Below are 27947 nucleotides of genomic sequence, written 5' to 3'. Positions count from 1 at the left end.
TTTATTAGATGTGTGTTTTTAACATATTACTAACACTGCCAGCGTTAGGTTGATTCCATATAGAGGTTGCCCGTGTTAGAAGTGTATGCGCACTGTAGCTACTCGGATAAACAAATGGCATAATGTTCACTTCAGTTCAATTGAATACATCTCTGCTGCTCCCTGAAGGGCAATTCAGGTGCAGCATAAAGACATGGGAAACATACTGTGTACATTGCCGTGTTTCTCTCTGTTTTCATACTTTGGCTTGGTCGTCACCTCTATCCCCTCTCAGCCACGACTGAACAGCTCGTCAGACGAGGTGGGCCTCACCGACGAGAGCTGTCTGACGGTGCGGAGGTTCCCCAGCTCCGAGAACGGGCCCAGCGCAGCGGCGGCGCCTCGCAGACAGAGCAGTCCCGAGCAGGGCCACAAGGAGCACGCGTCCCCAGACTTCCTCTCCGCCAGCGTCAGCAGCCCTGGCCTTCTGTCTCACGCTTCAGACCCTGGTGAGTCCCAGTGCTTCTCGTCTCCCCCGTAGTGTCTTAGATTGACTTGTACATGCGAGGACCTTTTTCATATTGCTTTCTGTTTTCTTGAATCAAGTATATTTCTCTAAATGAGCATCTTGTTTTTATTTTTCCAAGCTCCCAATAAATCTAAATGCGAAGGTAAGGGAGCCCGATGTGTAAATGTGTCTGTTCTTTAGATGCTTCGTGTTATCGTACAATATGAGTGATGCTTTGGCTGCTGGCAATGTGACGCTCCTCCGCCTGCTCATTTTCTCCACAGATAACGATTCAGACGGCAGTGTGAACGGAGGCAGTCCCAAGCCGCCGCCCAACCGACCACACCGGAAGGAGAAGAAGGACTTCCCTGTGAGTTTGGAACACATTCCATAACATTACGGGACCGTGCAGTATGCGTCCCAATCAAGCCAGCCACACGTCTCATCTTCACTTTCATTGGGGCTTGTGGGAGGAAAATGTCATCTGTGGTCTTGGAAGCCTGTATTTTATATGTGGACGGTGTCCAAGTAACTGGCTGACCGAGCACTGAAACCTCAAGTATGATGTTTTTTCCCTTTGTTTGGTCCAGAAACTGACAGTTAAAGAGGGGGATTTGGCATCCATACATTTTGAAACATTTAATTGACTTTGAAAGAACACACACACACACACACACACACACACACACACACGCACACACACACGCACACACACACACACAGTTTAGATTGTTTTGTTTGTTTGGTACATTGTTAGGTTAGAGCTGTTTCTAACATTGATAAGCCAATTCATGTTAATATAATTGCAAATGTGCTCTGCATGTATTCAATGCCCCCCCCCCCCTCTCTCCTTAGAAACCAGCTATCAATGGCCTGCCACCCACTCCTAAAGTACTGGTGAGTGATTCTGCTGTCTTGTCCCTCACACTCCTCCTCACTCATTCCTGGTGGACTGTTTCATGGACGTTATTATGAAACTTTCTCTTAACTGCTGCTGAGCAGAGAAGTTTGAGATCCACTAAGTTGCTGGCTTGTTCCTCTTTCTGGTGCCTGTGGTCTGATGAACATTGTGCTCAGCTCCAGCTTCATAAAACCTCTGCCTGACATTCTAGTCAGTTTGCCTAATCAGTCTGCCTGTCGTTGCAGATGGGCGCCTGTTTCTCGAAGGTTTTTGACGGCTGCCCGCTGAAGATCAACTGTGCCACATCATGGATTCATCCAGACACCAAAGGTAAAGTCCACCATCTGTACTCAAAATACACACTCACTGCACGCACACGCACACGCACACACACACACACACACACACACACACACACACACACACACACACACACACACACACACACACACACACACACACAGCATAACCACACAGTTTTTGTTTTTGTTTGCGTTTCCTCCCAGACCAATACCTAATCTTTGGGACGGAGGATGGCATCTATACGCTGAACCTTAATGAGCTGCATGAGGCCACAATGGAGCAGGTGAGAGCAACAAGGTTCCTATGAATGACATACTGCCCCCTATGGGCTAATCATTGACTTACATGCACACAATATTCCGGTTTTTGCCCATATTCGGAAAATGACTATTCCGACTAAATGAATAATCCACTAATATTTACATGCAGCCGTAGCTCGCCCTCCCTGACACGTGAGGGAGAGAGAGAAAGATGCAGGTAGGCAGAGTTTTTCTGTTGAAAATAAACAGAGCAGCACTATTCTTACCAGCATCACTTGGTCCATTTCAGGAGCTTGCTGCTACAAAGTTTGGCGTTGCGATAATTGCACATCCAAGTCTTTGATAAAAAGTAGGCTAGTAGCCTATGTTATTACCTCGCAGACTCGCCAACACTCTCTCTTTAAATATCTCTCTTTAAATCGATGTTTCTCATCTCCTCCCGATCAGATATGTGGGCTTTTCTTTCGCATCCCAGAGATGATGGATTATATGATTATATCGCCTCTTCTAGAGCTTTCTAGCACACATCAGCTGACTGCAAACAGGCAACATGCGTCGCAAACTGCAGTAAAAACCCTGATTGAGATGCATATTCCGAATGCGCTGTATACATGATCAAAGAATCCTCCTAAAACCCGAATAATACTGGAATAACCCACATGTCTTAATCGGAAAATGCTCAATTCTGAAAAAGGCCAAATTCAGAAAATGCAACTGGAATATGCTGTTTACATGACCCTTATCAACTCAGAATATTGTCATTTTCTCAATAATAGTGGAATATTGTGTGCATGTAAATGTAGTCACTGACGACAATAAACATTGTCATTGTGTCTTTGTTGTTGTTTTTTTTATCTAATGGGAGGATGTTTTCCATCTGATTCTGTTGTTACACTGTACAGAATTGAAGGGCCTTTTTTAACATCAAATGTTGTATTTGTAATCAGCCCAATAGGAATCACTATACAGTTGTAAATGCAGAAAGAAACTCAATAGGTAGACTCATCATTCACCCACATTTTGATCTGGCCAGGGTTTGCCAACATTACCTAAGCCCCCTTCCCCCTTCACCCTCACACACACACACACACACACACACACACACACACACACACACACACACACACACACACACACACACACACACCCACACACACACACACACTTGCAATTGTCAAATCTATAGTCTCTCACCTCCACCTACCCCCCACCCCCTTTCAGGAAGAACTTGTGCCTAAGAGTATTCTGACTCCCCAGCTTGTTTTTTGACTTCCCCTTTTAGCTGTTCCCAAGGAAGTGTACATGGCTGTACATTATCAACAACAACCTGATGTCTTTATCGGGTAAGTGAGGGACTTATCACCTGCCGCCTGCTTCACTGGCCACTGCCATAACCTGCTGCTTCTTTGTCTGTGTTATCTTGCTGCAACACAATCTCTCCATATCTGTGGCAATAAAAGAACAGTTTGTTTGTCTGAGCCTCAATAAAACCTCTGTCCTTTGACTGGTGAGTGACACATCCGTCTTTAAAGCCTGTTCTTCCGCCGGAGAAGGGCTCACATATTGATCTTGGTAGGTTACGATGACCTGCCTGCTGCTGCAAAAGCCAAACGTAGCTTCTGTTTTGACAGATGAGCGGAAAGCTTTGCAATCCTCTTATATTTGCACACGAGCTGTCTTCAATTTGCTGCACTAAAAGACAAACCTGTTTACAAGTTCAGTGTTTGATGATGCAAAGCATCTGCTCCAAGCTGTCTTAACCCGAGTTATCCTAAGAGCCCAAGCCTTTTCTCAGTTGGGACGGGGTTATTTACCAAGCTTCAGGTCTACTTTGGGTTTTACCTTCAGCAGTTTACCCCTCGGTATACTTAACCTCTGTTCTCCTCTCCTTCTCCCTTGGACACTGTCCATCCTCCTCTGGTCTGGCTTGATTTGATATTCTACTAACTGGCTTCATCAGAAGGTAATCATGCTTCACATCATCACACTTGTTTTTTTACCCTCTGTTCACCTCTAACCTTTCTAAACATGAACGCTGCTTCGGGGGTTCCAGGTTTTATTGGGCAAATTTGAGCAATTCTATTTCAGAGGTTCTTCTGTTATATCTCCATTTTGTCTTCTTGTTGTTGTAACATGATCAACATTTTCATTCTTTGCCTCAATTATTTCTTGCCCAAATTGTCTACCAAATCCCTGCCTTTATCATTTGCATCTTTATCATCTAAATCTTTTTTCTCCATAAAGGTGTTTGTCACAATTTTAAATGTGTTATTTCTGTCTTTGATCAAATCACACAAACATATAATAGGAAATACTTGAGGAATAGTCAGTACTGTCTGTCTGTCTGTCTGTCTGTCTGTCTGTCTTACTAATTGTGTTAAATGTGTTTGTTGATGCATGAAACTGATGATTTTTCTACTCCGCTCCAGGGAAAACCTTTCAGCTATACTCGCACAATCTCATCGGTCTGTTTGAGCAGCTGAAGAAGCCCGGCCTGGCTGCTCAGTTCCAGACTCACCGCTTCCCAGACAGAATGTTACCCAGGTGAGATCTGAGATCCCAGCTGAGAGTCTTGGCTAGAAGGTTTTCTATGCATGCATGCTCCTTTTACAGCAACATCCTGCTTTACTTGTATACTGTCAAATACATGCATGCTCCTTTTACAGCAACATCCTGCTTTACTTGTATACTGTCAAATACATGCATGCTCCTTTTACAGCAACAACCTACTTTACTTGTATACTGTCAAATACATGCATGCTCCTTTTACAGCAACAACCTGCTTTACTTGTATACTGTAGTGGCTGGTGCATTTTTGTCCAGGGAGGGCTATACCAAATATAGGCCTGGACAATGGGGTTGAAATCAATATGATAATCATAAGGATTATTCTCAATATCAATATCATATGTTTCACGTATTCAAAATCAGTGTTCATCTCATTGAACTGAATGGTGATGTCAAACAAACCTTACATTTTCAAATAATATTCCTGCCATACCTAAGTAACATTTGCTTGTCATCATCAATTTAGACAGCAGAAATGTCATTATTAAAATAACTTCATATCATCACGATGATTCTACTGAAAGACAACAAACAATAATAGGCTATTGAATTATCATCCACTCCAGCCCTAAATCAAGCAAGTAGTAACGGACGTTAGCCTACTAGTAGCCTACTTCTGAATCATATGGGCAACAGATTAGTAGGCATATAAATCACGGAGCAGATTACAGAAATAGACAGTAACCTGGTCAGCAGCCCTCTGATCTCTACATCAAACTTCCCTTTAGCATCCATATTTACTTGAAAAGCACATGGCATAAACACTTTGGAAGAAGGACTTGCCACAGCATGTGAATGAGTTACATTACATTACTTATGAGGAAAGCACGTTCGTGCATGCAAATAGAGTCCTCAAGAATGCATTGCCGTCGCTCTACCTGGCCCCACCTCCACCTGGTCGCTAGTTACCAGCGCCCCGAATCGCCCCGAATCCCTTTGTTTTGAGAGCGAACAGCGCATGTGCAATTTACACAGATCCTGGCTTAGCACTGGTGGAAGCCGGAAGTGCCCGTCGGCGTCCGTGGCAGAAAGTAGTTGACCCAAAACAGTACACATGTAGATCATTATGAATCTACATATTTATTGCAGATTATATAGGCTACTCACTATCTAATATTCACCTCACTCATAAAAAAAATATATATATGCTATATATATATATATATACACGTTTTATTTCCCCCTCATTCATGTGCGTAGGTGGGGTGGCCCTTTTACAGCAACAACCTGCTTTACTTGTATACTGTCAAGTACATGCATGCTCCTTTTACAACAACAACCTGCTTTACTTGTATACTGTCAAATACATGCATGCTCCTTTTATAACCACAGCCTGCTTTACTTGTATACTGTCAAATACCTTTACAGCAACAACCTGCTTTACTTGTATACTGTCAAATACATGCATGCTCCTTTTACAGCAACAACCTACTTTACTTGTATACTGTCAAATACATGCATGCTCCTTTTACAGCAACAACCTGCTTTACTTGTATAGTGTCAAATACATGCATGCTCCTTTTACAGCAACAACCTGCTTTACTTATATACTGTCAAATACATGCATGCTCTTTTTACATCAACAACCTGCTTTACTTGTATAGTGTCAAATACATGCATGCTCCTTTTACAGCAACAACCTGCTTTACTTATATACTGTCAAATACATGCATGCTCTTTTTACATCAACAACCTGCTTTACTTGTATTCTGTCAAATACCTTAACAGCAACAACCTGCTTTACTTGTATAGTGTCAAATACATGCATGCTCCTTTTACAGCAACAACCTGCTTTACTTATATACTGTCAAATACATGCATGCTCTTTTTACATCAACAACCTGCTTTACTTGTATTCTGTCAAATACCTTAACAGCAACAACCTGCTTTACTTGTATACTGTCAAATACTTGACAAACTGTGCAACAAGGAACAACCAAGTAACTACTGAGGTAGAATGGAAAATCAGGAAGAAAATGAGAGCCACTGGCCCACTTCCCTGACTCTAGACGTCATCAGCTCTTTGAAGACTGTGGTCACAAGTTGACTGTTTTCTGTCCCCAGGAGGTTTGCCTTGACAACCAAGATCCCGGACACAAAGGGCTGTCACAAGTGCTGCATCGGTGAGTGGCTTCTCCTTCCCAACCGCTGTTTGTTTGCATCTTTCTTTTTTCCTCTATCAATGGTCTGTGAGCTAAGTCAATACACTATGGCCATCGTCTCCTCACTAATCAAACATAGTTTGGAGCAGGTTTGTACGACTCCAGGCCGATCCTGGACTCATGTTCAGGATGCGTGACTCGACTCGGACAGGAGCACTGATGACTCGGACTTGGACTCAAGCTTCTCGGACTCGGAAGTTAAAGACTCGGACTTGTTAACGGATCAAGTTTCTCCTAGTTCAGTTTTTTTTAAATGTATGTCTCCTCCGATATCAACTGTTAATTCACTCACGTTGTTCCCGCCTTCCCATCTTTACTTCACAGTGAGGAACCCCTATACAGGCCACAAGTACCTGTGTGGAGCGCTGCAGTCTGGCATCGTCCTGCTGCAGTGGTATGAGCCCATGCAGAGGTTTATGCTCATCAAGGTCAGTTTGTTATTTTGCTCAAAGGGATAAAAACTATTTTTACTCCAGCAAATGTCCTCATAGGCCTACATGTCTTTTCTTTTGTACTGCAAGTCTGTACCATACAACCCCCCCCCCCCCTGCCCCCAAAGAGCACATTCTAGCTGTATATGAAGGAGAACTTTACAAGCTTATGCTACTAAAACATAGGACTGTAGAATCTTGTACTGTTTTACACACAATGAAAAGAAATGTCTAAGGCTGGAATCTTCCCTCAGAACACCTCTTGACACTAAGCGTGATGTGTGCCCTCTCTTCCTGCTGCAGCACTTTGACTTCCCTCTTCCCAGCCCGCTGAAGGTGTTTGAGATGCTGGTGGTCCCAGAGCAGGAGTACCCCATGGTGTGTGTGGCCATCAGCAAGGGCACAGAGCCAGGCCAGGTGGTCCGCTTCGAGACCATCAACCTCAACTCCTGCTCCTCCTGGTTCACAGAGATGGGAGCAAGTAAGTCACAGTGCACACACGCATACTTAGACGGAGAGATGGGTACTATCTAGGAACGTTCCATACTAAGACTCTTCAACACTGTTGGCACAGTGTTGTTTTCTCTCCACTCTTAACTTTTTCTCAACCTGAGAAATATGCTGTCACTATTGCGGTCTCCATCTCCACATGAGAAGCACAGAGAACCTTCTCTCTGAGGGTCAAATGTAATAATAGTAAAGATGTTGTAATGAATGAAACCGTAAAGAAAGGGGTACATTCCATGGGACTTTACCGAGCAGGGGGTCTGACTGTTTGGACATGTCTTCCCACAGCCAATCAGCAGGTGGATGCAATCCATGTCACCCAGCTGGAGAGAGACACAGTTCTGGTGTGTTTGGACCGTAAGTACAACCTCAGAGTTGCTAAGGACATGAAAGTACACTCCACATGTACCAACTGTCTGTATTGTATTGCGGGGGAAAGTTGCTAATATAGCTTTATCATATGCCGATCTCTGGTACTGTAGTTGTCAGGACGGTTGTTGTTGGTAGCAAGTAAGCTGCTATTCCAATGACATCGATATTTAACAGAACCAATTCTGTCTCAGTTTGTGTTTACTCCACATGTACAAATCTTCTTCTCTTCTGCATGTTTCCTCCAGAAAATTTGAAGATTGTCAATCTCCAGGGCAAACTGAAGTCTAACAAAAAACTGGCATCTGAGCTCAGCTTTGATTTCTGCATTGGATCTGTTGGTAAGCTTTCAGACAATTTTTGGTATGCATTAGGGCTGCAACTAACGATTATTTCCATAATCGATTAATCTGTCGATTATTTTCTCGATTAATCGATTAGTTGTTTGGTCTATAAAATGTCAGAAAATGGTAGCAAATGATGATCAGTGTTTCCCAGTGCCCAAGATGATGCTCTCAAATGTCTTGTTTTGTCCACAACTCAAAGATAATATCAGTTTACTGTCATACAGGAGTAAAGAAACCAGAAAATATTCACATTTAAGAAGCTGGATCCAGAGAATTTAGACCTTTTCTCTTAAAATTGTACTCAAAACGATTAATCGATTATCAAAATTGTTGTTGATGAATTTTCTGTCGATCGACTAATCGATTAATCGTTGCAGCTCTAGTATGCATGAAGACTGCCGTTTTGCCTGAACCCACTGTATATATCCTGTTCATGTGCAGAATGAGACCAGACAACAGAAACTGTAATCCCTTCTCTTTTAAAGGGAAAAAAAAAAAAAATACTGTGTACATATTCTACATAATCACATGATCAACAAGTCTGGAGGACCACTACATTTGGTGGGAAATTGATCCAGTAATTTTGCTTATTCTGTTTATGAAACTGAAAGGGGCTTGTGAAAACTCAGCCTACTGTATATAGCATAGTGCTGCTTACACATACTGTGCTTGTTCATTGAGTTGGATGTCTTCCGGTGACTGCTTTGAATGCTGTTTGATTTCCTCTGTGTGCTGACACATGTGACACATGGCCTCTCTCTCTCTGTGTGCTGACACATGGCCTCTCTTCTGACACATGGCCTCTCTTGTGTGACAGTGTGCCTTCAGGACAGCGTCCTGGCTTTCTGGAAACATGGCATGCAGGGAAAGAGCTTCAAGTCCAACGAGGTAAAATAGCCCATAACCCCATGGCATGCTGTGTCCACTCCTTACAAAATGCTTTTTATACAAACGCTGGTTCTAATACTTCAATCGACATACTGACTAAAAAAAAAAAAAAAAAATCCCCCTGATACGTTTCTTTGCTTACATTTTTTGCGTGTGCAAGGAAGTACCGTAAATGATCTTCTGTGTGAGATTACCTCTTTTTTTTTTTTTTTTTTTTTTTTAAGTGGTGCCGCCGTTTCTTTAAAGGTCCCAATTCGTGCAGCTGTAACCTCTTAAAAACGTGTGTCTCTGGTCCATAAAACATGATTCTGGATTAATCTGTCGAAAATATTGCAACCCCGTTTGTTGTGACGGAGTTCTCACTTCCTCATCTGGTCGCTTCCCAAGAATGGCCTGTTTCTATAATATATTCAGAACTAACAGTTCCCATTGGCCGCTGAGGGAGAGCCCGCCCCAGGCTCCCAGCGGCCAATCAGATTAGCGTCTGTGGACCAGCACGCTAGGTTGCGAGTTATCGTTAACTTAACGGTTACTACGCTAAAGAGGACATCTCAAAATGCCTAGGCTTACCGAATGCACCTCTGCAGTTGCTGGATCACGTACAGTTGGCGTCGCTCCAGCTAGAAGTGTTAATTTTGTGGCTATAGACTAAATGGTGCAGGTAGCTTGTGTGAGAGGGACCCGCGCAGTATGCAGGAGGAAGCTAGTGACGTCGATATTCTCTCCAGATTCCTCTCTGGGCAAACGACGCGTTTGGGGGTGTGGCTTGGAGGAGACTGCAGGGGGACGCTGGATAGGGACAAATCCAACTGTGGCAGTTCTGAGCGTGTGACCACTCATTACAGGGAGGGCTGACAGCAGTATATATGCATTTACAAGTAAAAACAGCTTTTGCACGGAATGGGACCTTTAAGTGACGTGGGTCCGTGCATTCTGGCACGGGATGAGTACGAGAGGAGCGTGAGAGGATGTAGCCTAAGCCCCTCCCCTACCCCCGGCTCCACGCCCAACAAGCCAGGTCAAGTGTGCCTAAGTCACGCCCTCTTCCGGGATGTCATTCCCATCACTTCCCCGCAGATGTTTTTGTAAAATCCTTGTAAAAAGAGTTTTACTTGGACGAACACGCGATTCAGCTGTATTCAGAATCACGAGAGACAATAGTCTCCCGAGAGACAATAGTCTCTCGGGGCGGGGGGGGGGGAGTGAGTCAGAATAATAGAATGAATCTGTGATGGACAAGAGCACATGGAGAAAGTGGTCAGTGATCTAAGTTTATATCTAGGGTTAGGGTGCCCTATTTATCAGACTACACTCTACTGGCTTTGTCATTAGACTCATAGAAAATGTATTTTCGTTATAAGAATCCAACGTGGTCAAGCTTTTCTAAGCCTTTCAACAGCTTTTGATGCTTGAAAAACAATATTGACACCAAAAATAGGTAGGTGTCATTTTTCAGTCTACCGGCCCCGGTGAATGCAGTTTTTCCCACCTCCTGAATACAGGAGTGTTTGTTCTACACGTGCTGTTGTCAATGCTGACCCTGAGTGTGCTGGCTGTTTACATGCATGGCTACATGCTGTAGATGAGCCCAGGAGATTAGCTCCTCAGGTGGAGCTAGACAAAGTGTGTCTGTGTGCCGACCCGAGCTAATGAATTTGTCCACCTTTCATGGGGGGATTTCACCTTAACCCGATCATGCGTCGCGCTCGGCAGCACAATACAAGTTCAAGAGACCGCGGGGAGGTGAAGCATGTTGTTTTTATGAAAAGTGATACGGCGATAGGGGCCACCCTTTTCAAAGCTCGCCGTGTCGGACTTGGTCCTGGGTGAAACAGAAGGTCTGCTGGCCGAGTCCCTGCTTGGCAGTTTCCCCCCACAGCGTGGATTTTTGAAATGTCAGCTGCCATGAAAAATTAATGCGTGATCATAAATGAGAGGCGTGGCACAACAGGCAGCAGTGCTAAATAATTCAGCCCACGTCTCGTTATGATTCCTCTGAAAAGCCGAGGCATTCAAGGGGGGCGGGCCTATTGATCCGTGCTTGCCTCGGTGGGTGCTTCTCTGAACACCTGAGGTCTTGTTCTCCACGGGACTTAAACGGATCAGATCTCTCCCAGACGCCAAGGACTCACGCCTAGCAGGTGTTTTGCACGTGGATGACCTTGCCCTTTGTCAACACGTTTTGGTGCAGTTTGGTGACTTGTCGTCACGTGACGGAGTGGTTTGGTGACTTGTCGTCACGTGACGGAGTGGTTTGGTGACTTGTCGTCACGTGACGGAGTGGTTTGGTGACTTGTCGTCACGTGACGGAGTGGTTTGGTGACTTGTCGTCACGTGACGGAGTGGTTTGGTGACTTGTCATCACGTGACGGAGTGGTTTTTCAAGGGGCTTTTTTCCTCCTTCCTCTCGGGAAGTGTCAGTGCTATTATCATCCACATCTTGTGACTTAGACAGGTAAGCTCCAGGGTTGTACACACAGTAACGGAGTCCCTGGAGACGACACTCAGTCACCTGCAGTCTTAAAAAAAATATATCTGTTGGATTAGGCTCCCAATTACAGGAATATAATCATTATTTTCTAGTTAAAAGAACAGAATCAGGGCTGTACAGTGCTACATACATGTACACCGTGCTACCAAAAAATCGCTCCGTGCTATGAATTAATTTAGCGCAATAGCACACGTGCGATACTGTTTTGAAACGCATTTCTTGTTAATTTTTGGATTTTGTGAGCCCTGTATGCAACATGAATCTCCTTTGCCAGTCACAGACCTGTTTAAGTGATCAAGTCACTACTTGTGGTTGTTTTTAGACATGCCAACATACATTTTATATGCGTGCTCCAATTTGATGGCCTAACTATCAACCTCTGTAGCACCCATGCTACAGTATGTGTAAAAACAAGTTAATGTACAGCCCTGAGAATGCACATTTGTAATATCTATGATGTCATCTTTCTTGCTTTTCAACATTCCATCACCATCACTACCTCTGATTCAGAAAACCCAGCCTCAAGCAAATTGTGTTTCTTCATTCATAGGTGACCCAGGAGATTTCTGATCCAAGCAGAGTCTTCCGCCTCCTTGGATCTGACAGGTTGGTACCAATATTTCCATCTGTAGTTGAGCTAATGCCGGACTCAGACGACACAAAGTCAGACCTATATTCAAATGATTTGGTCGCCGGCGACACATTTACAGCGTCGGGGCCCGTATATATGAACGTCGGGAACGACGAACGCCGTCTTTACCTCCTTGTAGTGTGACATCATCAAAGACCAGCATCTTGGCATCTGGGACGCCTCACGACGCCCCGACGAAAAGACTAGCATGCCAGTCTTTTTGGTATTTTCTCGCCTAGTTTGACAACTATTACGACAAGTTCCTTTTTGACTTCACGTTGAAGTGCGGCTTCTGGGGCAGAAACACAGAGCCCGCCCCGGAACCATAGCAACTCACTCACTCACTCTGCCTGCCTGCATGCGAGAGAGGAGAGGGAGAGCCGCTGAGCAGCAGCATGATAAGCTATTGCACATACAAAATAATCAAACACAGAGTGAAGGTGAGATGAAAACAAAACAAAGAGACTTACTAAAACATCTCATCTCGTAAGATACAAAGGGGGAAAAATCAAGAACTAAACTGGGTAGGTAGGCTCTCTCCACACCCATCACTTGTCTCGTTTAACTGTCTTTGAAATCAGCACTACTACTCGTGTATTATAAGACCAAGGAGGTCATTGTGGAAGGAATGATCCCAGTATGGGATCTCAGAGAAATGGGATTTAGATAAGAAGATCCCAGATCTTCTTACAGGAAGAGGAGGGAGACTCACCCTCCAGTCACCATCAACGGCACAGCTTCAAGTACCTGGCAGTCAACATCCACCAGGACCTGACGTGGGCCAGCCACACCGCCACTGTCGTCAAAAAGGCCCAACAGCGACTACACGGACTCAAGACGCCTAAAGACATTTGGGCTGAGGCCCAAAATCCTCAGACTTCTACAGAGGATAGCCTGGGTAAACCCAGCCTCCATGTGACCTCTATGTACTATCAGTCACGGAAGACTTACGCTACAGGCATAGCCTGTGATGTCACGTTGAAGGCTGGGTTTACCCAGGCTGCTACGACCCTCCTGGGTCTCACCTGGGTCTCACACGTATCATCCCCTGATGTCCCTCTGGTCACTCCTCGAGCTAGACCCCTCTCTCTCTGCAGGCACTTCTCCCAGTTTGCAACATTTCAAGGTCACTTGAGAAAGAAGGAATCTTTGACACGTTCTCTCCGTTCTCACAATATCAGAAAATACATTTTCCCTGGCACTTAGTTCTGTCTTTTACAAAGCAGCAAATGTGGGAGATACGATTTTAACCATTTGACACTTGTCATAATAGAATGACACACGTTTCCAGTGAGGACACATTTTCCCAACATGTATTTACAGAAGTGCAGATGCCACCTGGACGCTTTAGGGAGTAGTTAACATCAGCTTTGCCTCTGCACAGATTGCTTGTCATCCCAGCAGGCAGAAAGGTGCGATGGTTGTGATTTTTTATGATTTGCTCCCTACACACAAACACACTCACAGCATGCTTGGAGAAGGAGTCTCTCACCAGCCCGGTTACAGATGGGTTCCCCTGGGTGCTGGTCCCTGGACCCGGCCCAGCCCGTGGCACCGGAGCGGCGCCGCGCTCTGCCCAGCCTCCCATGTTTTATTCACCGCCACCTGGGCACTGCCAGCCTGGTTTGAGTGTCTCTCCATGCCTCTGTAATTTCATCTGATGGAACGGGACAGTATGGAGGACTGTAGCTCCTCTCCTCACCCCTGCTCATCTGTCACCTCCATGAGCTGGGTGGCATCTGGAGATGAACTCGCTGTCATCTCACTGTCCTGTAACGTGCCGCTTCGCTTGCAGGTCCCTGTCCGCAGGCTTTCCATGTCCATTAATACGCTTAAATTTCCTGATTTGCTTTCAATGCAATCGAATGATCAGCAGGTTTCCTACTGAAACACTTTCTGTTGTTGAAGAGCAAAGCAGATTACTTTTCTACAAATAACAATACCAAAGTTGGCCATTAGTCATTACGAGTTAAAACTGCATTTCATATCATCAAGTTTTTCTTGACAAGTTTTTTGATTTTTTTTAAAGTAATTGTTCAGCTCTACTGCCAATTTAACAGTGAATATTTATCCAGGTGCAACCAGTCTCTCCAACTTTGGTTTACATTTGTAATGGTGACACAGCCGCCCTCTTTGTGTACGTCTTAACAGATTTTTCCTGACCCTCGCACCTCTTTTTCTCTGACAGGGTGGTGGTCCTGGAGAGCCGGCCAACGGACAACCCCACAGCCCTGAGCAACCTCTACATTTTAGCAGGTCATGAGAACAGTTACTGATCCTATCCCAGAGACTGGAAGCTTCCCAGAGATGAGAACAGTTACTGATCCTATCCCAGAAGACTGGAAGCTTCCTCAGAGATTTTTGACGGACGACTCGATTTTTGGGAGAGTATGACAGCCTTGCACCAAGAAGGCAGCTTTGCGTCAAGGGGAACTGACTGGAGAACAAGTTACAGAGAGCGTTTGTTACCGATCACAGGATGCCCAGGTCAGTAAAAGAGGACGGGGTTTACTCCAAGCAGCTCTCTGTTCAGTACGGATCTATAAGTCGCCTTACACCAGCAACACCTTCACTGCAACGCTGAGGAACTTTTCTTGAGCCCAATGTTGCGAAAAACAAACAATAAAAGCTCAAATGAACATCGTTAACTCAGCCTGTCCCCCCACTTTTCCACAGATGGTGGACTGTTAGAAATGTGGTATCTAGAGGTGTTATTGGGGGGTAAAGTGCCATTAAAATTAAATTCACAAGGTATTTGTGATCGTTAGTATTAGCAAATAACGGGAGATTTTAATGTCCAAGTCTTATAGCACGTCGCTGAAACGTCAATAGGCTCGACGGGAGAAGATGTACAAGCTCTATAGTCAGACTAATAGATCAAGTTTAAACAGAAACCCATGTTCCACGTGGGTTATTTAAGCATTATTTATTAATCTCTAAGCGTTAGGGTATGTTGGATTTACAGACTGTGTTAACAGACAGGTGCGGCCCTGCTGCGAGCGGGACCCCCGCTCCCCAACAGGATTAGCTAGTGAAGCTTTCCTGAGCAGCTTTTGGGTTGTTTTTACTGCTATGTAATATAGTCACATCGCTCCTGCTCTGCTGCATTTTTACAAGTTGAATATAATGTCAAATGTTTTTTTTTTTTCCTTTTACCCCCTCTTTTATAGACCTTTTACTTATTATTTGCACCGTGTAAGCACTTTTGTACATTTTTTTTAATTTAAAATGACAATATGAGGGACAATGCTTGGTTTTGATAACATCTTTGCATTCCCTTCGCAAAACTTTTAATGTATGCTGTTTTTTTGTAATAAAAAAGGCTATTGTTAACAAGATGAGGGCAATGGCCTGAGCGTGATTTTTGTTTGTGTTGCTGCTGTGTTTATGGAGCGATGGGATTGGCCGCTGCTCTCCTGATGAGTCTCTGATGAGATGAACAGGGGAGAGCAGTGATTAGTTGACGTGATCTCTGGGTTTAGTCTGCCTGCCATTCCTCTCACTTCACCATCCAGCACTAATTGGTCTCAGTGCGACAGATCAAGTTGTCAGTTTAGTCTTTTCCTATGTGCAGGCCACTGTCACATGCTCAATGATGTCAAACACATGGTGAATTTGGGTGTCAGTGGTTGGTTACGCTGTTAGAAATCATCCATATGCATTACAACCTTAATGATATTCAGCTTAAGCCATTATACATTCATGAATATTACAAATGTATCTGTCAATTTAGTGCAGGATGAAACCACACAAACTCATTTGGCTGACAAATGTACATGACATGAATTTATAGTATGATGAGAAAAAGAGGTAACCGCGCACTCTGGCTTAGATGCAAAGACATAACGTTTATTTGACAGATAACGTCAAATAGGTAACGCCTGGTGGCCTTTGTCAAGTCGTGGATTCATTGAATTTATAGTATATCAATATTAAGTCGTGTGAAACTGATATAAGATGTATAATGATAGTGTCTCTTCAAGGTGGAAAAGTGCAAATTAATGCTTATTTTTGTTTACATTGGTGGATGCTTCCCTTTTGATATTTACTGTCTATTTACACTATCCATTCACTGATTCAACCATTACAGCATATTTATTCTAAAACAAACAAAACAGCACATCCATAATTCTACAAAATAAAGGATGGAGCGGCCCATCAACAACCTGCTTTGTGCAGTGTACAGCCCATCAACAACAACCTGTGTGTGTGTGTGTTGCGGGTGGAGTCAGCCTAGCAGTTCCTATGAGGACCAGCCTGGAAGAGAACCATGTTTATATCTATGGAGAGAACCGCTTCAAGCAAACCGATAGATGGGAAGTTAGGCGATTTGGTTTTTCACAATAAAAGGGGTTTAGATTATTGAAAAACTAATGCTTCAACAGCAAAGGTGCTAAGGTGGGATAGAGTTAAAAAGCCTTTATTTAGATTGCACAAAGAAAGATTTTAATGTCTGACCACTGATGTAGGCCTTTAAATATTGATGGTGAAAATTCATAATGTTCAGTGCAATCATTGCATTAAATATAAATTCCGAATCTAGTGTAAATAATGGATAATAAAATATATGCATTATTGTTCATATTTCCTGGTAAATTATCCTTGTTTCTGGGTGCTGTCAAACAAAACATATAATCAATTTATTTACAGTAGGGTACTTTCTCGCTAGCTTGGATTTTATTTTGAAAGTTGTGCCCGGAAGTGATGTCTTGTGCCGTCTTTCTGATAGATTGACGCTTTTGTTTTTAACGGGTGAGCCTTGGATTTGCAGGGAGACTGACTGGGGGAGTTGTGAGGGTTGTGTCTGTCTGTGTGCAGCAGATCGTCCACCTTGCAGGCTGTTTGGATGCAATTTTGCTTTCTCCTGCCTCTCCTACTGAGAAACATCTGAGGACGACTCACTGTAAGTAACTTGATAAAGATAATCTAAGGAGGAGGACAAACTGGGACTATCTAGATAGGCTGCTGTTACTGAAAGATTTCCTATAAAAAATTAAAAACATGATAACATGATTCTGCTTTTAAGATCAGGAGGCAACTTGTTGCTATTGTGTGGTTTTTGATATATAAGCCTAATAACTTACAAAACTTATTTTTTTTATATTCCTGGTTGTCATGTTTCCTCACCACCAGTTATTCCACCATGGATGTGATTCCCACATTGTTTTCAATGCTGCACTTTGATTGTATTCCCCTGCTACTCCCCTGCCCGGTTACTGGGCCCCGTTATTTGTTTTCGCCCGTGTCTCCTCAGGGAAATGATCTAATACACTTTGCATTGCAAATGTTTTCGTTACGCAATCTAACTGTAACTGGGAGACAGGTGTAGTGTTCCTTTGGGAGGCAGTTTACAGTAGGAGTTTAGTTTGGTCATTTTGTCCACCTGTTTTTAGACCACTTCTGTGCTTTGATGTAGACGTTTGATAACTTAAGATTAAGTTGTAGCAGGTAAGTAATCCCTTTTCAGCATATTCAGATATGGTTGTTTGTTCTGTTTTCCATACAGTAACATAATGACTCTGTCAGTAATGTAATGATGTAGTAGCCTAAGTAAATGTGTGAACTGATCTCCAGTGCAGTGGGTGATCATCATAAGACAAACATGCAGCAATATGAACACAAATAAATTATATTTTCATGTATATAATATGTTTCCCCCTCTGCCCCAATGTCTCTCGTCAGCACTTTATTTTATATTCTAGTCGAGATCCTAAGGTTTCTAAGGATACCAAATATGTCATGCTGAATTACAGGGAAATGTCCTATACAATCATCTAGACCCCCCCCCCTATTTGCTGTAATGGTGCAGATATAAAAAGGTTTCATGGGTTTGAATATTTCACTCAAGGGGGTGAACTCTATCCAGAGAATAAAATAGTGGGAAAATGGAGTGTTTACAGCCATTCACCTGCCTTCCCTTGCTTGTCTTTAGGTTTGAAAAGCAGTCCTGGTTCACTGGAAACTGTGTCTTCTTCTTGATGACTGCTGACTGCTGAGGATGGAGAAGTATGAGAAGATCGGGAAGATCGGAGAAGGCTCCTACGGCGTTGTGTTCAAGTGCAGGAACAAAGACACAGGACAGATCGTCGCCATCAAGAAGTTTGTGGAGTCCGAGGACGACCCCATCATCAAGAAGATTGCCCTAAGAGAGATCAGGATGCTCAAGGTAACCGCTCACTGTCAAAGCAGTGTCTCTCCAAATGTTAGAGTTAATATCAGGGAAACATAATATCACAGTGTAGGTGGTTACCCCAACAATATACATCTAAATAGACAGTAGGTTACTAAAATTCGATTAAATAATCAAATTTAATTTGACAGTAGTAGAAATGGAAAAGTTTAAAAATTATTATTATTTTTTTTTATAGAAAAATCAGTCTAATCTCACAAGTGGAATACAAAGGTCTCACAATTGATGTGATGAGGACAATGCAAAACCCATCCAAACAGGGCTTCAATACCTGGGCAAAAATTCAACATGAGTGAATGTGTAGGTACGGTCTCTCAAGGAAAAGCTTCTTGTCTCATGCTTCATTTTGAGACTTTAGTGCGTTAAAAATACAAAATGCAAATGCTTTTCTAATTGGCATGAAATATCCAGTCTTGTCTCAGTGGGAGTGACACCGTGCAACTACTTCTACAGACAATGGGAAGTGTTTTTATAGCACTCCATTGTGCTGTGGACAGAAACCCCCACAGAGGGGCGGAGGATCAGCGGAGCAAAAACCAGCAGGATTCAAACGGTGTGGAGAAGCCCCGCAGGGTCGAGCCCCACTTGCTTTCAAGTACCTCATTGGAAAATGTGAAATGTCAATAGAACTCACTTTGTGTTATTTTGCATTCTCAATCATTTCTTCATAGACTGTATAGGAATGTTTCTGAATCATCTAACAATGTTCAGTAAGAAGAGAGAAGGCTTTGGCGGCAGGTTAACACCATTGTCACACTTGTCATAATGTCTATTTATGTTTTAACTGTGTGACTGTAATTGTGGTCTTCTTGTAATCAGTCATTTCAATGTTGTTTTAAATGATCTTAAATCACTGGCTGGTGAGGATTTCTCATCCTGGAAGACACCCAACAAAAATATTTCCTATTAGGAAATCATTCCCAGTCATTTTGTTAGTAGTGATGCTATAATAATTTAATTAATGTCAGAAATGCAAGGCCATACTTGTATATGATAAGATTTTCTCATTGTTAAATTTAATACCAAATTACTTTAATTTATATATTTTGTGCAATAATTGAAATTGAAGCTCTTTTGATATTTCTTTTACTTAACATGTAGCACAGCACAGTTGAGAGGTGTTCATCACTCTCTCTCTTTTTTTATTTATTTCTTCTTCAGAATTTTTCCCTATTTTCTCCCCATTTGTACTTGGCCAAATCGGGAGAGCCAAGACTTGCACCATGCTTCCTCTCTCTCAATCTGTTGACAAATTGTTGTCTGTGAGCTTCTGTAAGGCCAGCTAGTTCTCATTATAAAATTCTCAGGGTTGTAACAGTAATTAACCTTGATCCGTGTCTCAAAGTAAGCTGTGTAGGGTACTTGAAATTTAGGGAATTTGGCATGGAAAGTCCTTGAATTTGAGCTTTGTCATTATTTTGTCTTAGATAAAGTCATCAAAATATTCAGGCTGTCCTGTCTCTTCTAATGTGTATTTTCAAGTTTGTCTAAAAGGCACAAACATTTTTTCGTCCCCCCTGGGGTTCGTTTTTCAAAAGTTTTTTCAAATGTGCATGCTTGTCAACAAAGATGTGTGGTGTAGTTTTGAGTGGTTGAGTTAGTCATGCAGTAGTTTTGAGTGGTTGAGTTAGTCATGCAGTAGTTTTGAGTGGTTGAGTTAGTCATGCAGTAGTTTTGAGTGGTTGAGTTAGTCATGCAGTAGTTTTGAGTGGTTGAGTTAGTCATGCAGTAGTTTTGAGTGGTTGAGTTAGTCATGGAGTAGTTTTGAGTGGTGTAGTTAGTCATGCAGTAGTTTTGAGTGGTGTAGTTAGTCATGCAGTAGTTTGAGTGGTGTAGTTAGTCATGCAGTAGTTTGAGTGGTGTAGTTAGTCATGCAGTAGTTTTGAGTGGTTGAGTTAGTCATGCAGTAGTTTGAGTGGTTGAGTTAGTCATGCAGTAGTTTGAGTGGTTGAGTTAGTCATGCAGTAGTTTTGAGTGGTTGAGTTAGTCATGCAGTAGTTTGAGTGGTTGAGTTAGTCATGCAGTAGTTTTGAGTGGTTGAGTTAGTCATGCAGTAGTTTTGAGTGGTTGAGTTAGTCATGCAGTAGTTTTGAGTGGTTGAGTTAGTCATGCAGTAGTTTTGAGTGGTTGAGTTAGTCATGCAGTAGTTTTGAGTGGTTGAGTTAGTCATGCAGTAGTTTGAGTGGTTGAGTTAGTCATGCAGTAGTTTGAGTGGTTGAGTTAGTCATGCAGTAGTTTTGAGTGGTTGAGTTAGTCCTGCAGTAGTTTGAGTGGTTGAGTTAGTCATGCAGTAGTTTTGAGTGGTTGAGTTAGTCATGCAGTAGTTTTGAGTGGTTGAGTTAGTCATGCAGTAGTTTTGAGTGGTTGAGTTAGTCATGCAGTAGTTTGAGTGGTTGAGTTAGTCATGCAGTAGTTGGGCGTGTTCCTCAGTGGTGTCCTGGACACCGACCAGGCCTCCAGCCTCATAAATAGGATAGGATGAGGACTGGTTGTCAGGGGCAACAACATGTTTATTACCATCTGTTCAGATTGTTTTTTTTGTTGCTGGTGCATTTCTGTCTGATAAGACACATGGCTGTTGTACAGTTGTGTATGAAGCAGATATGACTGGATGTGTCCCTGATACCGTGCAGCATTTACAAACGGGCACATCTTTTCTTTGTGCTCCGTCTCTGCAGCAACTGAAACACGCCAACCTGGTGAATCTGATGGAGGTATTTCGGCGTAAACGGAAGCTGCATCTGGTCTTTGAGTACTGTGACCACACCGTCCTCAACGAGCTGGACCGCTACCCCCGAGGGTGGGTGTCCCTCTGAGTCTGTGCTCTACACATGTGGACAGCTGTATCATACGATGTGATGGTCTCACAATATGATTTGCGATATGAGGTTCAGGATTCAATACAACCACAATACAATGTAATACATATACTGTGCAGTATTATGTTTATTTCTGGGCCACAATCTTTCCAGCAGTGGTATTGGCTCGCTAGAAGGTAAACAGCAATTTCAAAATGTCACTACAAAGTGCAAATAATATAATTTAAATGGAGAGCTTGTGAAAGTGTGATGATCAAGTGTCTCCATTATGATTACTACAGCAGAATAAAATGGAGATAATATCACCATTCATTTTTCTTCCCCACAATATATATTGTCAAATTTCTCTATTGTGATATACCGGTATTGAATTTTGATATATATCGTCCTAGGGGTGTCACGATACACTCAGTTCACGATACGATACGTATCACGATACTGGGTTCACGATAACGATACGATACGATACGATTTTAACAATATTTTTTTAAACTTGAATAATGACAATATATGACTGGAAAAGTAGTATTTTATTTGAAATGCACAAATACAAAACATGCTGTTGTGGGAAATTGTTATTACAATAACAACTAGAAAAAACATGAGATTGGAGATAAGGCTTATCTTGAAATAGAATGAGTTACACCGTCACTTAGATTTACTTTGAACTAAAAGGTTTCTCAGCAGTATAAATTCTCATTATGCATCTTCAGTTTTTCTTCAAACTCAAACAACAAGACTTTTCTTAATCTATTTTTTATGCATCTTCAGTTTTTCCTGTCAAGTAAACAGTTTTGCCAGAAACTCAATTGAATGGTTTCTCTCCTGTATAACTTCTCATGTGTCTCTTCAGAGACTTGTTCAACTGAACTACTTTCCACACATTGAACTTCAACAAACAAAGACGTTTCTTTGTCTATTTTTTGGAGAAAAAAAAAAAAAAAAAAAAAAAATTGCGATATGAGATTTCATCTCAACGATACATATCGTGACGTTTTACTATCGCGAAATTTCGTGGGACGATATATTGTGACACCCCTATATCGTCCTATTCCTAGTACTATATGATAGCATGTGCTGGTAGTTTGATGTACTCTGTTGTTGTTTTAGTTGATGATATGTACTAAGTGCGCAAAATATTAGGAGACCCCTAATAATAATCCAGTTAAACGCTTTTATTCCTAATTGACTTCACCTTTTAAATCTACTTCAGTTATGAAGGAGAGATGAGGATGAAGGACAAGAGATTAATTACAGAAAATCGTTGAGACAGATTATGAAAAAAGAGGCTGCAGCTCAATATTTGGAAAGTATTCGGGATTAGGGATGCATGGTATTGGATGTTTTGGCCATAACTGATATGATATTTTACAACTCTTAGACGATGCCAATACCGATATACGGTATGCACACATTTTTCCCACCTAATTTCCGAGAACATAAATTCTCTCCTGTAGTGAAATTAACACATTATCATTATGCCTACTCTTATCGTCTGGCAGATGCAGACATAAAAACAATGCTTTTCAAAATGTACACATTCACTGGGCAAAATAAGAAAACTTATGTAAAACATGCCGTTGAGCATTCAGTACTCAAGTATTTAGTCAAGCATTGAGCATTTGGGCATAATCAAAGCGTAATTTTTTCGGCCTGTCATATCGTCAGAAATATTTGTTTCGGGCCGATGTTGACATTTCATTTTTAACGCCTTTATCGGCCGATACCGACAATGATGAGCCGATATCATTTGGACATTTTGTCTGTGTACAGTCGCTCACTGAGTGTCTGTGTACAGTCGCTCACTGAGTGTCTGTGTACAGTCGCTCACTGATTGTCTGTGTACAGTCGCTCACTGAGTGTCTGTGTACAGTCGCTCACTGAGTGTCTGTGTACAGTCGCTCACTGATTGTCTGTGTACAGTCGCTCACAGAGTGTCTGTGTACAGTTGCTCACAGAGTGTCTGTGTACAGTCGCTCACTGATTGTCTGTGTACAGTCGCTCACCGAGTGTCTGTGTACAGTCGCTCACCGAGTGTCTGTGTACAGTCGCTCACTGAGTGTCTGTACAGTCGCTCACTGAGTGTCTGTGTACAGTCGCTCACTGAGTGTCTGTACAGTCGCTCACCGAGTGTCTGTGTACAGTCGCTCACCGAGTGTCTGTGTACAGTCGCTCACCGAGTGTCTGTGTACAGTCGCTCACCGAGTGTCTGTGTACAGTCGCTCACCGAGTGTCTGTGTACAGTCGCTCACTGATTGTCTGTGTACAGTCGCTCACTGAGTGTCTGTGTACAGTCGCTCACCGAGTGTCTGTGTACAGTCGCTCACTGAGTGTCTGTGTACAGTCGCTCACTGAGTGTCTGTGTACAGTCGCTCACTGAGTGTCTGTGTACAGTCGCTCACAGAGTGTCTGTGTACAGTCGCTCACTGAGTGTCTGTACAGTCGCTCACTGAGTGTCTGTGTACAGTCGCTCACTGAGTGTCTGTACAGTCGCTGACTGAGTGTCTGTGTACAGTCGCTCACTGAGTGTCTGTGTACAGTCGCTCACTGAGTGTCTGTGTACAGTCGCTGACTGAGTGTCTGTACAGTCGCTCACAGAGTGTCTGTGTACAGTCGCTCACTGAGTGTCTGTGTACAGTCGCTCACTGAGTGTCTGTACAGTCGCTCACAGAGTGTCTGTGTACAGTCGCTCACTGAGTGTCTGTGTACAGTCGCTCACTGAGTGTCTGTGTACAGTCGCTCACTGAGTGTCTGTGTACAGTCGCTCACTGAGTGTCTGTGTACAGTCGCTCACTGAGTGTCTGTGTACAGTCGCTCACTGAGTGTCTCTGTACAGTCGCTCACAGAGTGTCTGTGTACAGTCGCTCACAGAGTGTCTGTACAGTCGCTCACTGAGTGTCTGTGTACAGTCGCTCACTGAGTGTCTGTGTACAGTCGCTCACAGAGTGTCTGTGTACAGTCGCTCACTGAGTGTCTGTACAGTCGCTCACCGAGTGTCTGTGTACAGTCGCTCACTGAGTGTCTGTGTACAGTCGCTCACTGAGTGTCTGTACAGTCGCTCACTGAGTGTCTGTGTACAGTCGCTCACTGAGTGTCTGTGTACAGTCGCTCACTGAGTGTCTGTGTACAGTCGCTCACCGAGTGTCTGTGTACAGTCGCTCACCGAGTGTCTGTGTACAGTCGCTCACCGAGTGTCTGTGTACAGTCGCTCACTGAGATACTAGGAGCATAAATCTCTGTACGGTCACTTTTCATTAAACCAAGCGCTGTGTACATTCTATTATTCCTACATTACATCCATGCCCCGCTACACACTGTGCTTTGTTGGGCCCTGATGGGCACAGCGCTGGTCTCCGGGGCGAGCTGACCTGCTCATCATGGAATGTTTACAGTGATGCACTCCCAGCATGCTTTGCTGCGCAGCCAGTTGTCGGGACTCTTTTTTTATATGGAGTGTTTTTTTGCTGTCTGGTTTCTCACCCTGGCCCACAGCCTCCTGGACACACAGGGTTCAGAGAAGGGGGGGGGGGAGGGGGGGTGGAGATTGTTATTAATTGCCGGTCACAAGGCTGGATTTAGCCATTTCCCCGGCAACACTGATAGATGGTGGCTGAAGCAACAAAGGCCCAGTGTTGAGCGTAGAAAAGGCAGGTCGCTCCACTGTCAGCTAGAGCCGCACGAGTGGCAGAGAGGGACGAGTAGAGATGACAGGAGAAACAGAAGGGCAGGCAGGAAGTCAACAAGAGTAAGAACAGAGTGATTTCCTGTTCCAAGCATGAGGCTCTTTGTTGTTGTTGTAATTGCAGTTCAAAGTGGGTCATTCCCCATAATCCAAAAAGAAGATGCTCTTTATAATAGATCCAGTTTTAGCAATTACATCTTTGTCTAAACAGCATCTTTCGAAACCAGGGTTACAAAGTGCTTCACAACAACATGAGGAACAACAGAAATATAGGAGAAACTTCATAGAAATTGTGAGATAACGGCAAGACAGGCAATGAAATCAGACGCATAGATCAGAGAAATACACACGACTCGATAAGAGAAATACAGACAAGACTCGAGATCAAACTAAAATAAGTGAAATAAAGTCTGTTCCAGAGATTTTCAGCTAGACACATTTTGTCTCTGACCTATAGACCCCTAAATTGCATATATTATGGATCTTAAATATGTGAAAATCTAACTTGATTTCCTCCTTGACTTGCAGCGTTCCTGAGCATCTTGTAAAAAGCATAACCTGGCAGACGCTCCAAGCCGTCAACTTCTGTCACAAACAGAACGTAAGTGACTGACATCCTGTTTCATAACATTTCCTCTTCCCTTTAAACCAGTGATTCTCAAAGTGGGGTCCGGGACCTGGGTCCCCAAAAAGGAGAATAATTTATTTTCCACTATAGAAAATGTATGAATGTATAGAATGTATGACTATTTTGGGCATGGGTTTCATACACTTTCTGTAATAAAACATCTAAAAGCAAAAGTCTTATCAGATGGGGCACCCTGGTAGAGAATCTTTGAGAACCACTGCTTTAAACAACTTGCATGAGTTTCTTCTTATTTGTCCCTTGCACAAGAGAATATTATAAAATTCAGGAAGTCTCTTTTAAAAGTGGTAGTGTTGTCTCTTACCCTCTCTCTCCCCACGTGTTTTTGAATTCCTATGGTCTCCTCCCCGTCCCCAAGCCACTGGTTTATAGCTCTTTTCTTTTAACAAGAATTCCTCCCCCTTCGCTGACCAGCAGTTAATGTATCACCTAGACACAACAAGCACGGCAGGGCCTCCTTTTTAACTGGGTGTTGAGCTAAAGTCCAGGTTTCACTGTCTGCAGCCTCTTTGTCAGCAGCATCTCCCCAAACACAGAGAGATCCCAGCGACTTGACTTGACTCTTCTCTTTTCCCCGACAGTGTATTCACAGAGACGTGAAGCCGGAGAACATTCTCATCACCAAGCATCAAGTCATCAAGCTCTGTGACTTCGGCTTTGCCAGGATACTCAGTGAGTTTGAATCAGATCTGATATGGACCAAGCGTTGCTTTCACATTTTCGTCAGTGCCACCTGGTGGACACTGCTGTCCTGTTACTTTTTCACTCATTTTGAGTATTTCAAGGCCCAAATCATTTAGCACATACACTACATCAAATACCAATGAGGTATGGAAATGCTAGGGTTCAACTGAGTTTTGGAAGGTCAATGTTTTTGTGTTGAAGCTGCCGATATTCGTTAGCGCAAATTTGTCCGTTTTCATGCACACACAAAAAAGTCAAGGATTCAGTATTTTCCCCAGGACGTTACATTTGTGTCAGGGTGGAAAAGGCTTGAACCAGCATTTAGACCAGACCTGGGAATTATATGACCAGGGACCAGAACCAGCCCTCTTGATGGTTCTGCCTGGCCCGGGAGGTCTACAAACCACACCATTTTACTTCTGAAGCTAGGAAAATCGAATGAGATGACCCAAATTGGCTTTTATTTTGAAACGCTTGTGTGTTGTCAGTGTGCTTCTTCCTGTCAGTGGTTTATCCAACACACACACAAACTCAAGTTGTCATAAATTGTGGGGGGAAAGTGACATGTGCATGTATGTATATGAGACAGAGTACTGGTTCCTGCTTTGCCACCTCAAAACAGTTGCTGTGAAAAAGGGCCTTCAAGGCCATTCAATAGACTGTGCTAGACCTATAGGCCCTTTTCACAGCAACACACACACACACACACACGCACACGCACGCACACACACACACACACACACACACACACACACACACACACACACACACACACACACATGCACACACACACACACACACACATGCACACACACACACACACACACACACACACACACACACACACACACACACACACACACACACACACACAGGGCCAGCAGAGTGAACACACACACAGGGCCAGCAGAGTGAACACAAAGCTTAACAACACAACACATTTCATTTTCTCCGGCTTGCCTGCCCCTGGTCAGCTTCTTGCTCTTTCCTCAGCAGACGTTGGTAGCTTAGCAGCATTTAAGAGGAAGGGAAGAGTGGCACAGGAGAACAGAGACAAGGACATCACATTTAGGCATCTGGCATCATCAGTATATAATGGGAGCTGGGGCTGTTTGTTTCTCTGTTTGTTTGTTTCTCTGTCCCACTGTGATGTCATAAATCCCACTGTGACATCATCAGTGATGTCATAAATCCCACTGATGACATCATCAGTGATGCTGGTCTCATTGGCCACAAAGCAGCCGAGTTGCGGGCAAAGCCGCACAGCGGCCGAGCTGCGAATGCGAGCTGCAGGACGGGCGGCATCCCTAGTTTAATAAAAGGCCAATATTAGCAAACCAATATTTCTATATACCTTGGAAGCCCCACTACCAATAAGCGTACAATCAATTGCTTATGTGCTTTGTATAAAAAGATCAAAGATCAACTTATTGTCATCTCATCTTGTGACAAATTTTTATTTTTCTGTACCTTTAACATGAAAGCTCATTTGGCTGTTCCATGAAGTGCTGTGTCCCTGTGTTGTGTGTGACACCAGCCGGTCCATGTGACTACTACACGGACTATGTGGCCACCCGCTGG

The 27947-nt window shown here is 43.3% G+C and overlaps 2 protein-coding genes across 4 annotated transcripts in view; both read left to right on the top strand.

Moving 5' to 3' along the window:
- The window catches only part of LOC310771317 (mitogen-activated protein kinase kinase kinase kinase 5-like), a 34119-nt gene extending 18447 nt beyond the window's left edge, over positions 1-15672 (top strand). For all 3 annotated transcript variants that reach the window (XM_083663957.1, XM_083663956.1, XM_083663958.1), the window contains 15 exons: positions 275-488; positions 772-857; positions 1343-1384; positions 1634-1718; positions 1895-1974; positions 3234-3294; positions 4381-4495; positions 6584-6642; positions 7006-7109; positions 7416-7593; positions 7908-7976; positions 8237-8329; positions 9153-9223; positions 12265-12320; positions 14534-15672. In XM_083663957.1, coding sequence (XP_083520083.1) covers positions 275-488; positions 772-857; positions 1343-1384; positions 1634-1718; positions 1895-1974; positions 3234-3294; positions 4381-4495; positions 6584-6642; positions 7006-7109; positions 7416-7593; positions 7908-7976; positions 8237-8329; positions 9153-9223; positions 12265-12320; positions 14534-14621 — 1401 coding nt within the window. In that variant the 3' untranslated portion in view covers positions 14622-15672. The remainder of the gene's footprint in view (positions 1-274; positions 489-771; positions 858-1342; positions 1385-1633; positions 1719-1894; positions 1975-3233; positions 3295-4380; positions 4496-6583; positions 6643-7005; positions 7110-7415; positions 7594-7907; positions 7977-8236; positions 8330-9152; positions 9224-12264; positions 12321-14533) is intronic.
- A 1475-nt stretch (positions 15673-17147) lies between these two features.
- Positions 17148-27944, top strand: LOC310771319 (cyclin-dependent kinase-like 1; the record flags this gene model as incomplete). The annotated part of the gene is made up of 6 exons (XM_083663960.1): positions 17148-17248; positions 18278-18511; positions 21214-21335; positions 25565-25637; positions 26264-26354; positions 27904-27944. Coding segments are annotated over exons 2-6 (495 nt in total), but the record flags the coding sequence as incomplete, so codon positions are not given.
- Between the last annotated feature and the right edge of the window lie 3 nt (positions 27945-27947).

The sequence above is a fragment of the Poromitra crassiceps genome (genome assembly GCF_964638095.1).
Source record: "Poromitra crassiceps genome assembly, contig: HAP1_SCAFFOLD_519, whole genome shotgun sequence".
In the NCBI taxonomy this organism is placed as follows: Eukaryota; Metazoa; Chordata; class Actinopteri; order Beryciformes; family Melamphaidae; genus Poromitra; species Poromitra crassiceps.
This window is presented reverse-complemented; position numbering and strand designations above follow the sequence as displayed.